At 39.1% G+C, this 17,929-nt stretch overlaps 1 protein-coding gene across 5 annotated transcripts in view; it reads right to left on the bottom strand.

Moving 5' to 3' along the window:
• The window catches only part of PLEKHA5 (pleckstrin homology domain containing A5), a 261,652-nt gene that overhangs the window by 81,093 nt on the left and 162,630 nt on the right, over positions 1-17,929 (bottom strand). For all 5 annotated transcript variants that reach the window (XM_055571291.1, XM_055571365.1, XM_055571373.1 and 2 more), the window contains 4 exons: positions 17,808-17,880; positions 11,042-11,142; positions 6,766-6,881; positions 1,306-1,773 (listed from right to left, as the gene is read on the bottom strand). In XM_055571291.1, coding sequence (XP_055427266.1) covers positions 1,306-1,773; positions 6,766-6,881; positions 11,042-11,142; positions 17,808-17,880 — 758 coding nt within the window. The remainder of the gene's footprint in view (positions 1-1,305; positions 1,774-6,765; positions 6,882-11,041; positions 11,143-17,807; positions 17,881-17,929) is intronic.

Raw genomic sequence — 17,929 nt, 5'->3', positions numbered from 1 at the left:
ACACCTCAAATCTAACCTATCCAATCACTCATTACCGTCTGTCTTCCCAATCCTTCCCTATGCAGTGAGAGGCACTGGATAATGCCTGACAACCAGACCAAAAAAGCAGAGCACCATTCTTGATTTCCCCCAGCCACTCAAATTAGATTTGAGTGAGACCAGTCTGCAATCAAGCACATCCAAGTACTCAACTAGCCTTGTCAATTACAAGTTCAGTTTTTGAACTTTCTCCAACTCATTCTCCAGATTCTACTGAACCACCATTCTGCAAACATACAACTCCTCTGGCTTCTCTCTCCAGCCTTGCTTCTTGTCCATCATTATAGCTGTTGTGATGATGTGAGCCTAAGCCAGACTCACGGCTTTGGAGTCTTCCCAGCACTATACACTCCTGAGTTGTGCATACCTAAACCAAGATAAGCATACCATCCTTCATATCTGGGCTCCTACTTTACTTCCTCCAGAGAGGTTTCCCTGAAACTTTAGGCTGGGCTGGTTGTCCCTGAAACATCTTCTCTTCTTGCTTTATTTGTCATCGTATGCAGTATCTGTTTAACTTTCTCCTCCACGAGACTAAGAACGGCTGCGAGAAATTTGGACTATATCATTTCAGTATTTTACTTCCTGGTCCCATGATTACCATATAGTAATTATACAATAAGTATACAAAAGAACAAGTGTGTACATGAATGAATAAATGCTTAGATGAATAAATAATAATACTTAGTCATGTGCATCATGAGTTTAAGAAAGCCAAGGAACAAGACTGAGAACCAGAGCACCTAAGCCTTTCCGGTCACCACATTACATGTCTCAGGAGAGCTTCGCATTACATTAAGCTGTAGAAGCTACTAATGGAAAACAGAGCAGGACAGTGGAGAGAGTGAAGACAAGTTGTGTGTGTGTATGTAAAGGGGCAAGGCTAGGGGTGTGTGTGTGTGTGTGTGTGTAAGGGGGCAAGGCTAGGTCTTGCCCCCTTCTTCAGTGTGTATGTGTATAAAGAGGTGAGGCTAGATCTTGCTCCCTTCCTTGCCTCAAACAAACATGATCTGTACCCACGGCCTATGCCTTCTCTTATGCTGGGCCAGGGAGGATGGTTCCTTGCCATCAGTAAAGTTGGATGAACATTACTCAGAACACTGACAGACAGAGAGGAAAAAAAAAAAAATCACACACACACACACATATCTGATTACCCTGAAGAAAAGATGAGTCATGAAGCTGTAATATCACAATGGAATTTGAATTTAATACATTGACTCTATCTCAGAAACCAGTCTCCCACCAACACCACAAGACACTTACCCCCTGGTTTCCTCTTCATGACCTCTTCCCTTCTGGATTTTAATCCACTGCTCCAGCTGTTGCATTGAATTCGTTCTCTGTATGACTCGATCAGCCTCTGTGTGTAAGGGCCCCGTATTGGGATGACTTCCACCTCTAAGATCTGCCAGGCTCACATTGACTGTTTTGTTCTCTGAACTATTCAAATTGACTGGCCTGTAGTGTCCAGTTTGACCTGGGCATGTCGACCCGCTCTCATATTCAGACGACAGAGAATTCAACTTTACACTATTAATTTTTGTTAAAGGTCTATCTTGGCCATCCTTCTGAAATCCATATTTTTCAGCTTCTAATGCCTTTTTTTCTTCGTTTCTACTCATTTCCTTGTTTTTCTGGTTATTTTGGACCTCTGGTTTAATTAGCACTCTATGATTGGGAAAGTTATTGATCTCTTTAGCTGGTGCATTTTCAGATGTAATCTTATCCACTCTGAAATCAGAGAAGAAAGGCAGAGTAAATCAGATGAAATAATGCACATGTTATTTTTGGGATTCACTCTGAAAAAAAAAAAAGCCCATAAAACTACCTTTGACTTTACAAAAAGCCCTGAAAGGGTTGCAGAGGACAAGTCTGCACAAATCCCCAATGTCATGGCATGAAAATTCAAGTATGACACCAGAATGTATAAATAGAAAGGGGAGAAAACTAACCATAAAATACACAGTGTAGAAAGCACTGGAAAACAAAAAAAGTGGTGAGTGTCCCTACCATTAGAAATCTGAAAAGAAAGCAAATGAGGCTGCCCTTTGACCATGAAACCACGAAAATCCATGCTTAAAAGACCACAGTAGTTGGTTGTTTGAAATAAACAACACGGTTTCCAGCCAGCAGGGTTGATGCATCATGAGACAAACATGACTCTGGTTTGTGGAAATGGACATTATCTTCTGATGCTATCAAAGACTGAGACCATGTGACCAACTAACTCTCTGTATTCCCGAGGACTTAAGTTTCTGAGCTAGACTACATGTGCTCTCTTTTTTTTTTAATTTGTGGAACTTCTAGTAGTTACACTGTTGTTTTGCTTATTTATTTTTTCGTTGAGCACAGGCTTTCTAGATGCGGCCAGGTTTGGTTGGGGACTGGAGGAGGAGGGAGAGCATGCAGCTAGTCTCCAGTTGCTGTGTGTAGGTTTTTCTCATTGCAGTGGCTTCTCCTGCTGCGGAGCAGACTTTGGCGCACGAGCTTAGCTGCCCTGCAGCATGTGGTGGAATCTTCCCGAATCAGGGATCAAACCTGTGCCCCCTGCATTGGCAAGCAGATTCTTAACCACTGGACCACCACGGAAGTCCATAGTTCCACCTCTTACTAGTTGAGTTTCCAGCAAGGTACAGAAATTACTGAGCCTCAAACTCCTCTTTGGCAAGTAGGGAAAACTTTAGCACCAAGGATTCGGGACTGATATGAGCTCCACACGAGTAAATCTGTGGCTGGCACAGACTTTATCACCACTACCATTCAATCTCATCAAGCAACTGTGGATTAGAATCTGGCATCTCATGTCCACGTCCCTGCAGGAAGAATGTGCTGCTCAGCAGTGTGCGCCTGAGCCAGCAGATGGTTTTACTGCTCACCATGTCAGTTGCTCTATCTGGGTCTTTTTGATGAGAATCAGCTTTCCTGAGACAATCACTTCCAGGATCTGACCAGACCAAGCTAAGTGTCTGTACCTGCACAAAACCGCCAAGATGATACCACACTGGGAGGCTCCTTGAAGAGGGAAGTGACTACCCTTGCACATTTCAATATATAATAACGATCCTACTGGATCCTAACTGTGCTATTGCTGCCAGTGTCAGTGATAAAAATGCATGTGTTAAAAATGCATAATCTATATATATTCTTGGAGGAGGAAGTGGCAACCCACTCCAGTATTCTTGCCTGGAGAATTCTACAGACAGAGGAGCCTGGTGGGCTACAGTCCATGGGGTTGCAAAGAAGTTGGACACAGCTGAAGAGACTTAACAACATACATATGCTGTTCAGCTATACAGAGATGGCTAGTTAGGAATAAAATCAGCGAGAAAAAATAAAAAGAAATGTGACTATTTCCCTCAGAGTACAGTTATAGGCCATCCATATATTTCGGTTTAGATAAAATTCATGGCTTCACATCGGAAGCAATATTACACACTGAGGGAGTTTATTAAGATATGCTATGGAGCTTCTTCCACTTGAAAGATAGAAGTCAGAGAAGATCTATGCTATAAACACATTTATCCAAGCTAATTTCAGGAGTAGTGAGAATTTTTTAAAACACTAAGTATCAAATCCATGAAAAGGTCTTTTTAAAAAAGTTACCTCTAATCTACCTAAAGCTCTTATTTTAAATTACAACTGCGATGACCTTTCCCTCAGTTTTTCCAAAGACTTAAGAGATGTAATCAAAAAAGACACATGCTGACTTCTCCTTAAGTGGAACCAAAACTGATTCAAAAATGTATGCTAAGTTAACATAAATAATGTAAAACCTGTGATCTAATTTTAAAAAGTAACATTTAAGTTACTGCAGAAGATACATGTAAATATAGAAAATGATAATAATGGACTGAGAGACAGAAAATTATTCAGAGAATGTATATTATGCTTAGAATTTTTTAATGCCATCAATGGCCTGCCCATTGGGGAACGATGACATTGAAGTTCATAGGTTAAAATACTTCATAAATGAGCTAGAGATAGAATAAAAGGCGTAATTTCTTTCTTTCTTCCTTTTTTAAAATTAATTTATTTGGCTGCTCTGGGTCTTAGTTGCAGCATGCGGGATCTTTAGTTGTGGCATGTGGGATCTTAGTTCCCTGACCAGGGATCAAACTCCAGCCTCCTGCACTGGGAGCATGGAGTCCTAGCCACTGAACCACTAGGCAAGTCCTTAGAAGATATAATTTCTACAGGATGATGGTGACTGACACCACGTTGGGCACATAGGTGGTATTCAATAATTCCTGGATAATTGGGCAAATTATATCAACACAACTGGCTAAAAATTGCTATGGGCAGATAATCAACAAATAGTTGTCCAGAGTCAAGACACAATATTGAATATCATCTTTATCAGCATAAATTAGGAGTAATTATTAGTAACAACAGACTGGTTCCAAATAGGAAAAGGAGTACGTCAAGGCTGTATATTGTCACCCTGCTTATTTAACTTCTATGCAGCGTACATCATGAGAAACGCTGGACTGGAAGAAACACAAGCTGGAATCAAGATTGCCGGGAGAAATATCAATAACCTCAGATATGCAGATGACACCACCCTTATGGCATGTGAAGAAAGTGAAGAGGAACTAAAAAGCCTCTTGATGAAAGTGAAAGAGGAGAGTGAAAAAGTTGGCTTAAAGCTCAACATTCAGAAAACTAAGATCATGGCATCTGGTCCCATCACTTCATGGGACCAGATGGGAAAACAGTGGAAACAGTGGCTGACTTTATTTTGGGGGGCTCCAAAATCACTGCAGATGGTGACTGCAGCCATGAAATTAAAAGACGCTTACTCCTTGGAAGGAAAGTTATCACCAACCTAGACAGCATATTCAAAAGCAGAGACATTACTTTGCCAACAAAGGTTCGTCTAGTCAAGGCTATGGTTTTTCCAGTAGTCATGTATGGATGTAAGAGTTGGACTGTGAAGAAGGCTGAGCACCAAAGAATTGATGCTTTTGAACTGTGGTGTTGGAGAAGACTCTTGAGAGTCCCTTGGACTGCAAGGAGATCCAACCAGTCTATTCTAAAGGAGATCAGTCCTGTGTGTTCTTTGGAAGGAATGATGCTAAAGCTGAAACTCCAGTACTTTGGCCACCTCATGCGAAGAGTTGACTCATTGGAAAAGACGCTGATGCTGGGAGGGATTGGGGACAGGAGGAGAAGGGGACGACAGAGGATAAGATGGCTGGATGGCATCACTGACTCGATGGACGTGAGTCTGAGTGAACTCTGGGAATTGGTGATGGACAGGGAGGCCTGGCGTGCTGTGATGCATGGGGTCGCAAAGAGTCGGACACGACTGAGCAACTGAACTGAACTGACTAGTTTTTAGAGTGGAAAATACAAGAAAAGAAAATAGAAGTTGAAATTCTGGGATAAGTGCAATATATGAAACTAAAATTATCTAGAAATCATATATTTTAATGACTATATTGATTTCTGTATTCTAAACAATTCCCTGAAAGTCAGTATTATCTGAAGTTAGTTTTATCCTAAGATTTTCTTTTTTTTTCACCTAACAAATTTTCTGGAGCTCTCTGTCATAATAATCTCATCTTTATGTCCATCTAGGTCATTTTTACACATGGGATTCCAAAAGCAGATTTTCCCATTATTAGCTCTAAACACGTGTCCCAGAGTTCAACCTTGGACCTTCTTTATTTTTTTCTGCATACTCTTGCCTAGCTCTAATTACTAGTGATTAGTTAAACTGATCTGAAATAGATAAACATAAATTTACTTATACAGCATCAACTTGAGTCTTTTAACCAACACCTCAAAAGACTTTAATTTCCTGAGAAAATAGTAAAAAGACCAGACATGCAAGTTAGCAATCTTCCTTATATATGTGCTCAACTGTTGTTGACTCAAAAAAAATTTAACTGTATCATAGATCTTTGTCCAAAATATAGGAATATATTTTAAAAATGCCATAAGCTCATAATTCAGCTAATATTTACATATTTTAGAAGCTGATTTCCTCTCACTAGCTTTTAATATAGTTGAATATTAAAATGATTCATATGTTAAGGCAGGGGGGAAAAATCACACTTACATCAATTTTAACAGTACATATTTATATAACCAAAGTAAGTCCTAGAGTTTTAAAAGAAAGAAGATAGAATTCATTAAGAAGTAGATATATTTAGAAATAATCTAGATGCTTGATGAACTATTTTCTGGAGACATTCATCATGAAACAATCAGAAATATCCCAGAAACACCAAAGAAATGAAACATATCAAAAACTTTTATTTCAACTGATTAAACTTGAGAAACATACAACATAATATAAAAACACAGTGAAATTAATTTCATGAATATAAATTCTCTTCTAAGGTTCAGAACCTTAAAAAACACTGTTCTGTGTACTTTTAAGATAGCAATTAAAAATGTACTTACCGGATATTAAAGGTAATTCTGTAAGAAGAAAGAACATTCAGTTGGAATGTTAGGATTTGGGATTCACCTCAGTACATGGGTAGGTGAGAATGAATAAAGAGGGAAGGTGGAATAAAAATGCAGGTGGTATCTCAAACCAACTAGAGGTGTATTGATTTAATATAGAAGATGAACTTAATCCTTGCTTTCTGGGGAAGAAATGGTTCTGTATCATGACTACTAAAATGACATGTACTATGATAATGATGTATTTGCAAGGCAGGGGATAAAATATAAGTGGAAATCACCACTGCTTTCCCTACAAGCCTTTACCTTTTCACAGGTTCTGTCTGCACCAGAGCAGCATCTAACATGGCTTTCATCCATAACTCCATTTCCTTTCCTGTGTCAGTGCAGAAATAATAGGTCCGCATGTTCGGATGGGCAGCCTGATTGAAAACGACACGATTGTTTTAAATAGAAATACGGCACCTGTAAAAGTAAAAAAAAAAAAAGTAAGTTCAGTGGCTCCCTACACAGACCATTACTATCAAATTTCAAGAAAGTGGACTTGTCTTATTGAGTTGGCCAAATGTTGGGTTTCCAATGTTACAGAAAAACATGAATCAACTTTTTTGGCCAACCTAATACATATAGAAATAAGGGACTTCAGAAAAACACCATTCAATATTGAAAAAATATACACATCTTACATTTTTTTCTATCTTTATCATTTTTCATTTTCTTAAAAAAAAAAAAGTTTAAAGGAAGGGAAGGTAGGAGGAGAAGGAGGTAAGAAAAAAAGCACCTGGCCATCCCTGTTCCATGGACACACCCCAAGCAATTTCTATTTATAATTCACATCTCTCTGTTCAAGAATGTTTCACAGCAAGCAGCAACTAAAGTCACTAATAGCATTTCCCTCCTGTGGCAGCAATTCCTTCAGCCCTTAAAAGTTGCTGCTCTCAAAGCAGTTTGGCTAATCATTATAGACACCTATACACGAACATAAAAGATTCATAAATGACCCCAAATGGCACTGCCCTTTAGGTTTTCTTCTCAAGTATCAGAGTAAAATATAAATGCTCTAGGTTTGAGGAAGAAGCCCTATATCACCAGTAAGTGGTTTAATCTGCCTCCACCCAGAGAAGCTGATGGAAAACAACATCATGGAGGTCCTGCTGAGGGACAGCTCCCAAGTGCAAGGACTGAGCACTCGGCTCAGCCCTGGGCCAGCAAGGCGAGGACGGACAGCAGCAGTAGCTGCATGTTGAGCAGAAAACCAAGGCCAATTAATACAACATTGTAAATCAACTAGACTTTAATAAAAAATTTTTTTAAAAAGAAAACAAAGGCCAAGGTGGGAGAAACATTCTTTTTTCCCCCTAACTTATTCATTATTTTTATTTTTTTTGGCTCTGCTGGGTCTTCATTGCTGCACTCAGGCTTTTTCTAGTTGTGGCGAGCAGGGACTTCTCACTGCAACGGCTTTTCTTGTTGCAGAGCATGGGCTCTAGGGTGTGCCAGCTTCAGCAGTTGCATCATGTGTTTTCAGTAGTTGCAGTGCATGGGCTTAGCTGCTTCATGGCACATGCAATCTTCCTGGACCAGGGATCGAACCCATGTCCCCTGCATTGGCAGGCAGATTCTTAGCCACTGTACCACCAGTTAAGTCCTGAACCATTCTTAATTTCCACTTAAAAATGCCTGAGACAGACTTCCCTGGTGGTACAATAGATTAGAATTTGCCTGACAATCTCTGGTCCAGCAAGATTCCACATATCTGGGGGCAATCAAGCCCATGCAGCACAACTGCTCTAGAGCCCACACTGTGCAACAAGAGAAGCCATCACAATGAGAAGCCCACGCACCAGAACTAGAAGTAAACCCTGCTTGCTGCAACTAGAGAAAGCCCACATAGAAACCAAGATCCAATGCAGTCAAAAATAAGTAAGTAAATAAAATAAATTTTAAAAAGCCTGTGATAACTCCCCAGTAGACATTGAAAGACAAGGATAAATAAACACAAGTTATTTCAGCATAGAATGAGGCAAAAGAGTTAGTCTAAAGAGATGCAAGGAGAAGACCTGGAGCAACAGACTTTACTCTGAGATCCTGACTGTCTGCTTTATCTACAGCGTCAAATTAGCTTCTTGGAAACCTTTTTCAGAATCAAGATGTAAATAAATTGAATCAATACACTGAGAAAATCAACTTACAGAACCAACAAATATCATTTGACTGTGGAAGGGGTATAAAATTGTATATGGAAACCATGAGAAAGAATCAGCTCAAGCGCTATATACTGTTAAAATGATTAAAACCACCAGAGTCTCTAGACTAGACTAAGGGGGGTTTTGGAGAGATAGATAAAGACCCACTGCCCATATCTGTGATGAGTGGAAAGAATGCTGGGCTGGCTCTCAGAAGTTCCAGTTGTGGCCAGGGCTCAAGACACTAACAAACCACACCCAAGCTTGCAATCTGTCAAATGGGAATATAATGGCAAAGTTCCCGATTTAGCTTTTAAGTTCCATAGTGGTGTTCAGCAATTGTCTCTACTTCCTACTTACCACTGTGAAAGCAGCAGGATCAACGCCAACAGACTTAGTAGTAAACATGGCTCATAAATTCAGAGAAAACAACATCGTGGAGGAGAGAATTTGAAAACAGAAATCATCATTCTCGTTACAGATAAAATACAATCAAAATTAAACTAAATAATTACAGAGACAATATACTCATACATGGTCACTTTTATTGCTATTTTAACATCATATTTATTGATATTTAAATATATATATATATATATATATTTAGAGTCAAAGACCTGAGCAAAATGTCCTGTCTAGTACAAATTCAATAAACATTTGCTAAGTTGATGAGCAAACAAAAGAATTTAAACTAGTGCCCCAGTAATTGTCAGTATCAGAGAGTTTGGCATTGTACTTTAACAAGTTATTATTTTGACTTATTGGTATTAAACGTTGTTGTAACATATGGAAATGGGTAGCTTATGCCTTCATAGCCAGTGGTCTTTGTTCGGATATGACCTTCTGGTTGAGGCCACCCACAACCCTCCCACCACTCTGCCTTTCCCAGTCTTTTCTCTGTAATTAAAAATGCAACATGTTAACTGGCCAAAGTTGTAGCTCAGCTGTAGTCCTGACTATTCTTTAAAAGTGGATAGGAATTACAGAGTGACTCAATTTTATAATGGTACACACATTTTCATTGTTAAATAACAGCATACCTTACCTTTATATTCCCTCTTTTTCTTAAAATGAGAATTTTACATTAAACCTCTCAAGAGTTCTAAATTTAAAACTGACTTAAAAAAAATAGGTGACTTCCGAAATTTATTTCAGCCATCATCATAAAGCAAAGAATGCAGCATGGTTTTTGAGAACAATAGCAGCAAAATAACCAACTTAGCATTAAACTACTCCAATACTTTGGCCACCTCATGCAAAGAGTCGACTCACTGGAAAAGACTCTGATGCTGGGAGGGACTAGGAGCAGGAGGAGAAGGGGACGACAGAGGATGAGATGGCTGGATGGCATCACTGACTCGATGGACATGAGTTTGGGTGAACTCCGGGAGTTGGTGATGGACAGGGAAGCCTGGCGTGCTGCGATTCATGGGGTCGCAAAGAGTCGGACATGACTGAGTGACTGAAGTGAACTGAACTGAACTAGCATTAAAGGGGCTTCTTATTTGAGGGTGCTCTACCAGCACATCACAGATGGGTGAGTATTATTAGTTAGGGGAGGCGAGCTCCGGTCTGCTTAGATTTAATAATAGATTTAATGTTTCATCTCCAATAGGCTCTCAAAACTATCTGATGTTCATGATGTACTTAGATCTAAGAGCACCTTTGCAAGTCTTCTCTAAAATCATGAGTGTACATGTATGAGGTTAAAAAACACATTATCCCCAAGTTTATTATGAAAAAATTCAAATATACAGTAACTTTTAAAGAACAATACAATGATCACCAGGATAGTACAGTTATATCTATCAATTATTAGCATTTTAACATATTTGCTATATCTAGCACAGTGGTCCCCGACCTTTTTGGCACCAGGGACCAGTTTCATGGAAGACAATTATTCCATGAACCCAGGGAGGGATGGTTTCAGGATGATTCTCAGAAGGAGCCCGCAACCTAGATCCCTTGCATGCGCAGTTCACAGTAGGGTTCAAGCTCCTATGAGAATCTAATGGCTCTGCTGATCTGACTGGAGCTGGAGCTCAGGCAAGAATACAAGCAATAGGGAGGGGCTGTAAATAAGGTGAAGCTTCACTTGCTTGCCTGACTCTCACTGTCGGGCTGGGTGGCCTGGTTCCTAACAGGTCTGTGGCCCGGGGGTTGGGGACCCCAATCTAGAACCACAAAAGACACCTGGCCCTTTAATACTTCAGCATGTACTTCTTACTAATTAAAGGGACACTCTTCTCCTCAACCCTAAGACCACTATTGTATTTCAAATATTAAAAATGACTGTAACTAAAATGTCTTCTTGTGATAATCCGCAGTCTATATCCATTTCTTAACCAATGCAACATTCAAATTCAGAAAAAAAAAAAGTATGACTATGTCCTTACCTTAAAAGCATATTTGCGGTTAATGTGGTCCTCTGAGGTAAGCAGAGCTATCTGAAAACTGGGCAACAGTATGCTTCCCAGAATACCCTCTTCTTTCTCATCTGAGAGGTAATTGAACACCTGATTAGAATTTCCAGTGTTCTCATGATGCAGAATAAATTTTCTCAAAACTTATTTTGACAAAACCAAAAGACTTTCATATATAAATTTGTGTAATTCATTCATGTATTATATTGTAAGGTTTTAAGGGAAAACATTAAATAATGGAGTATATATATATATATACTGCTTTACTTTCAACAAAATTCCCTGTCTTAAGCAAATCAGAACTTGGCCCACATGTCAGAACAAGGTCAATTAGACACAAAAATGGCAAACCTTTGGCATATAGACTGCATTCTACAAAGTCCTCTGACATGTGATTCACTAAAACTACATAAGCGTGTAAATGGTAACACTGAAAATTTACAAAATGAATCCACCCATGTTTCCCATAGGATTTAAACAGGCAACCATTCTAAAGCCCAGATAGGCATGGCTCTCTTGTCACAACCTTCAGACTTTGTTCCATGTCTCATCAATGAAGCCTTTCTTGACTGCTTTATTTTTAAGTGCTTCCATCCTGATCTGTCCCAGAACCTTCTCTTCTCTTTCTGGAGCTCTACCACAATGACCCTTAACATCTGCCCCAATACCTCTGAAACCCTGTATGTTTTATTTTTTACTTATCATCTTCCTCTCCCCAACTAGAATGTAAACTCCACAAAGACACTTAGAACAACAGTAGATGCTCAAACATTTTTGAATACATGAATATATACACATAAAAACATCTTTTAAACTATACTTGAAAAATTATATGCTTCTTAAACATGTATCCTTGAAGGTTTGTTTTTACCAGTCACTATGATACACAATAAAGTTAAGAGAATAAATCACAGACCTACAAGGCAAGCACATAAAATATACCTAGGAAAATGTCAAAACATTCATTCTGGAACAGTATAGATTCACATTATTAACTTGCTGCTTGGGGGCAGAGATGTCTATGAAACTTGAAATATATAGTACATTGTTAGAGACCCGTAAGACAAGTTAATAAAGCCATGCATTAGGCTGGTGAACTCAGCAATGAGAAAAATCATAAATTAGAAATAAATCTTTTTATTATGCTTGCCGTGTTTTTATTATTATTATTATTATAAACTTAACAAGGGATTTCATTTATTTTCCCCTCATTTCTAGAATATATGTTGAAACTTCCAAAAGAAAAAAGTCACATTAGAGGTTAATTTCTGTAACTCTTCTCATAACACTGGAACAAAATTTTGCTTTTATTATATTATATTCATTAGTTCTCTAATATAAGACAGAATGAACAAAAGTGTAGATTTATTCTCAAAGGGAAAAAAAGGGGGGGAGCAGAAAGCAGACAACAATTATAAAGAATGACAACTTAAAAGAATGAGTCACATTCTAATTTTAAATCCAATTTTGTGTTTATATAAAACATATAATCAGAAACAGGTCAGGAAGTCATCTTTATTAAAAAATCATTTTTTATCAAATAATTAATTTTTCTATGTTGTATAACTGGAAAATTGACTTTCCTAAAGTTATTTCAGAATATGCAGAGGTAATAAGCATAGGGTGACTTCAGCGATTATCATGGACTGTTTCCCAGTCGGATTCTAAGTAGTGGTAAGATCTTGCCAAGCTACCAGATGCTGGGTATCTCAGTGTCATCTATCACAAAACTGAAGAAAACAGGACTTGCCACAAAGGAACATGCTGTGAGGGTTAAATGAGTTAACAGACATAATGACTGCAATGAGGCACTCAGCCCACGCTACAAGTTCAGTAACAACTGCCATTATTATATAAAACTGAAGGCATATAAAATCTTCATCAAATGACTATCCAAAGAGTCATATGCTAGATTACTTACATGTTCTTGAAAGTGAAAGTGTTAGTCTCCCAGCTGTGTCTGACTCTTTGCAGACCCAAGGACTATAGCACACCAGGCTCCACTGTCCATGGTCTTCTCCAGGTACGGACACTGAAGTGGGCAGCTATTCCCTTCTCCAGGGGATCTTCTCCACCCAGAGACTGAACCCAGGTCTCCTGCATTGCAGGCAGATTTTTCTACCATCTGAGCCACCAGGGAAGCCCTAAATGTTCTTAATCACAGCATTTTTTTTAGTTCTCTACCTAGGTAACTGTCTTAGTTTCAATCACACAGAGGGCCTTGTACTTTGGTCAAGCCAAGGGAAGGTACTTGATGTTTGTAGAAAGAATGAACTCCTTGTCAGGGACTGGGGGTCAGCCAGGCTTTTCCCAGACTGCAGGGAAGCCTAACTCCTTCTTCTGCCCTGTCCTACTTCCCTTCCTCCCCAGCCCCAGGTCCTGATACCAAGACCACTCCCCAGTAAGCCTCTTGCACACTGATCTCCATCTCAAGGCTTGCTTCCTCAGGAACACAACCTGGGACAGGAGCCATAAGAATCCCAACACGTTAGTGGATTCAAAGGACATTTTAGATCCACCATTTCTTCTTCTGCTTCAAAGAAGTTTGAGAACAACATAAGACATACATACAATTACAGTTTCATGTTCAATACAGGAGTTTAAATTTACTAGAATGATAAACAAATGTCTTTTATGCCTTGATCTACTTTTTAGCCTTTCCTCTTGCTAGGTCTTCAGGTATCTTTATTCCTTGAGCTCTGTGTGTTATTTTACAAATATGCCATGCTCACTCATGCTGTGTATGTACTAAGCAAGTCATTTGTCTCTAGATCAAGCTTTCCTGACCCCTTCCTGTACAGGCCTGGTCAACAGTCATCAACACAACTGAATACTACAACATTCTTTCTCAGACTCCTTCAGCTCATCTGTGAGCTCCATAAGGAGAGGAGTCTATATTGTTAATTTCTGCATCTTACCACCTATTAAGATGTCTGGTGCATCAGAAGAGCTCACTGCTGGCTACACCCTACTCTGAAGCCACCATCATTTCTACACAATGTTTCCTTCCTTCTGCTTTATAACCTGTTCCCTAACAGCAGCTTGGGGCTTCCCTGATAGCTCAGTTGGTAAAGAATCTGCCTGCAATGAAGGAGACCCTGGTTCAGTTCCTCAGTCGGCAAGATCCCCCAGAGAAGGGATAAACTACCCACTCCAGTATCCTTTGGCTTCTTTTGTGGCTCAGCTGGTAAAGAATCTGCCTGAAATGTGGGAGACGTGGGTTTGATCCCTGGGTTGGGAAGATCCCCTTGAGAAGGGAAACGGCTATCCACTCTACTATTCTGGCCTGGAAAATTCAGTCCCATGGACTACAGTCCATGGGACTGTAAAGAGTCGGACACAACTAAGAGACTTTCACTTTCGCTTCAACAGCAGCTTGAGTGAGCTTTTCGAAAATGTAAATTAAAGCACATTCCTTTTGTGATTAAAAATATATGGTCGCTTCCTTGTGGCATTTTGGGCAGAATCTAAACTCCAATAGCATCCTACATGGATCCTACATCCACTTCTCCCATCTATCTCTTTCCCTACTGCTAACCCTAGAGCTTGGGTTACTGCTTTCTTCCTGCTCCTTCAATATGCCCCGCACTTTTCTAGCACAAGGCCTTTGCACTATTGCCCCTCCTGTCTAGGATACTCTGCTTCACTCTGGCTCCTTCTTGTCACTGGGATCTTGGTACCTAAACCGTCTGCTCAGAGTCCTGATCCGAACAGGCTCCTGCCCCGTGACCTTCTTTTGTATCATGACCTTCTTCTCCTAAAAGCACTTAACCGTGGTCTTGTTTATTTATCTGAGTGGATCCACTGTCTCCCTGACCTCTGGAGATTGCAAGCTTTATGGAAGCTTTCTTTCACTGCTATTTTAATAATACCTGGAATGAACCAGGTCTTGCTCAATAAATATTTGCTGAGTGAATTATATCCCGTGTTAAGTTTCATCAATAGACTGACTACAGAACAGAGCAATTTCCGTGCTTTATCACAGTGTTCACAAAATGCCCGGTGTTTTGTAAAGAACAGTGAGAACCTGGGCTTCCATCTGGTATTGGATGCTATTCTATTGTAAAAAAAAAAAAAAAGGCAGCAAAGCTCTTATTCTCTCACTGTATTATTTCCCGTATCTGTAAAACACAGACTGCTCTGTTAAAATTTTCTGACAGCACACTCTCAATGTTAGAGTATTAGATGCTTGGATAGATAGAGAAGAAATGAATGGGGCTGCTGTATTCAATGCACAAGGGAAGACGAGATTAGGAATTTTCTAGCGGTGTGATGGTTAGGACTCTGTGCTTTCACTGCTGTGGGCCTGGAGTTTGATCCCTGGTCAGGGAACTAAGACCCTACAAGCCCCATGGTGTGGCCAAGAAAAAAAAAGAGAAGAGAAGATTTGGGTGGGGCAGAAACTTGTGGTTAGGACAAGTGCCTGGGTGCAAATCCTGGCTCCTGAGACTTGCTAGGGGAGACCTCAGGTCAGCTACTGGACCTTGCTGCCCTTAGTTTCCTCCTGTGTGACTGTGTAGAATAAGATCTGCCACCTTATCAGGTGGCTGTGTTGGGAAGATCCCCTAGAGCAGGGAACGGCTGTGCACTCCAGTATTCTTGCCTGGAGAATTCCATAGACAGAGGAGCCTTGAGGGCTACTGTCCATGGGGTCACAAAGAGTCGCACACAACTGAGTGACTAACACTTTCACGTTCAGCTGGCTGTGAGGAAGAGATGCAGTAGATCATAATCTTATGTGCTTAGCAAATGGTTAACACTCAAAATTGCACGTTATTAGGATCTTTTCACTAAAATCTGAGTTTTCATTCAAAATCTAACATTTGCTGTTGATAAAGTAGCGAAAGTGTAGTATCATATGCTTCTTTCCAACCATCTAAAGAACAAGAGGTGAGTGAAGTGATATTTCTTTCCTTTCTATATTTTCTTCTTTTTCATATTCCTCCTGTCTAGGGAAACTTCACTATAATTAATAGATGTATTGAATGTAACACACATATGTTTAAAAATAATATGGAATCTCATACTCAAAATGGCTTTGGAATTCACCTTTATTTTTTTCAAATTACATTAAAAGTTATTTTATTTTAATAAAAGTGATGAGTAGCAAGGATACTTCCATAAGCAATAATAGTATCAAATGGCAAGGAATTTAGTGTTCTTTCTGTTGCAAATTAACATTAAGAAATTTTTTATATGAGAAGCAGCAAACATTTTCTTGTTCTTAAAGTTCTAAATTTAGTCTATAAAACATACTGAAAAAAACAAAGAAAAGTACAAATTATAAGCTTAGGAATAATGTATGAGTTACAAACACTGACTTTCTGAAAGACTGGGAAAACCTTTAAAGAAAATTTTAAGTCTTGCACTTAACTAAAGATAATACCACAATTGCAGCCCAACCAATATCTCTACGCCAAACATGAAATTTTATAGGTTTGGTTAATTCTGACTCAGCAGTATTTCTCAACCTCGGTATTCAGTGGGGGAAAAAAAAAGATGAATACAATTCTAGTAATTCCAAATTTTGAAGGTCAATTTGCATATGTTGCTTTGATAGGTGACCACAGAATTCTGTCCCACCTTTTTTGGGGGGACAATCACAAAGTAAATTTAAAAACTGCTAATAGGCTCTAAAATCCTACTGTATTTTGCGGTATGTAAATTGGTAACTATATACTGACTGATTCCAACCAGATTCTAAAGTATGGAAGAAGGGCTGACTGTCCAGATTCATGATTTTATACTGTAGCTGAAGCAGATTTCTAGGGCCACACGGCATATGCATCCCTTGCACTGTTTATCACCAACTCTGGGGAAGCTAACGTATCCATCCACATGGCACCTGAACACAGACTTCTCTGCACTCTGACTCTGCATTAATCAACAACTTATTAAAGCCTACAAAAACATTAAATGAGAGAGAGATATAAATGAAGACTGCTTTTAATAATACCTTTATTTCTTCTCCATCAACATTAATAGCCTAATCTGTAGGCTATTAATCGTTTTTGCAACTTTCTTGTTTCAAGGGGGTTGCCGTTGTTCAAAAGAAAAGTGTGTGTGTGTGTGAAAGAGAGAGAAAGACAGACAGAGATAGAGAGACAGAGAGGGGGTACTGGAAGGGATCATAATAAATAAATTATTTGCTATTTTTCTTATTTGCTAATACATCATAGTAGTCTCTAATGCTCTAAAATCATCTGCTGGGGAGAATGGGGTGTCTAGTGGACCAATGGCTAGATGTGACAAAATTGACATATAAAAAGAATCCCATCAAATTAATGTTTTCTTATCTATTAAGCACTGAATTCAAGGATAACATTATCGAGTGAATACTCACAAGTTCTTCCTATAAACAAATCAGGTTAGCAGAAACAGATTATAAAAACCAGACCAAAACTAAGACCATTCAGTTTGAAGCACTATATTGCCTTCTGTCCCACCTTATTTACTTCAAATTACATACATCAATTGGAGAAAGGAATGACAACCCACTCCAGTATTCTTGCCTGGAGAATCCCAAGGACTCTCACCGGAGAAGTCTGGTGTGCTACAGTCCATGGGGTCACAAAGAGCTGGACATGACTGAGTGACTAACACACACATATCACACATAGCAAGAGTTTCTTGATATCAGTTTGTTGATAATAAAATAGTAAAAAGATTTCTAATTTTTTTCCTCGAAAGAGTATCTGATGCTTCACATATATTCTACAGTTTCTGGTAGTAAACTCACCTCTATAATAAAAGAGGCAAAGATCAGAAAGCACGAACCAGCGTTTCTTCCATAGCTTCATGCCAGTGCTGTCCTGCATGAAACCAGCATGATAAAGGATTATTTCTTTTTCATTTCAGAAA

The sequence above is a fragment of the Bubalus kerabau genome, chromosome 1, assembly GCF_029407905.1.
Source record: "Bubalus kerabau isolate K-KA32 ecotype Philippines breed swamp buffalo chromosome 1, PCC_UOA_SB_1v2, whole genome shotgun sequence".
In the NCBI taxonomy this organism is placed as follows: domain Eukaryota; kingdom Metazoa; phylum Chordata; class Mammalia; order Artiodactyla; family Bovidae; genus Bubalus; species Bubalus kerabau.
This window is presented reverse-complemented; position numbering and strand designations above follow the sequence as displayed.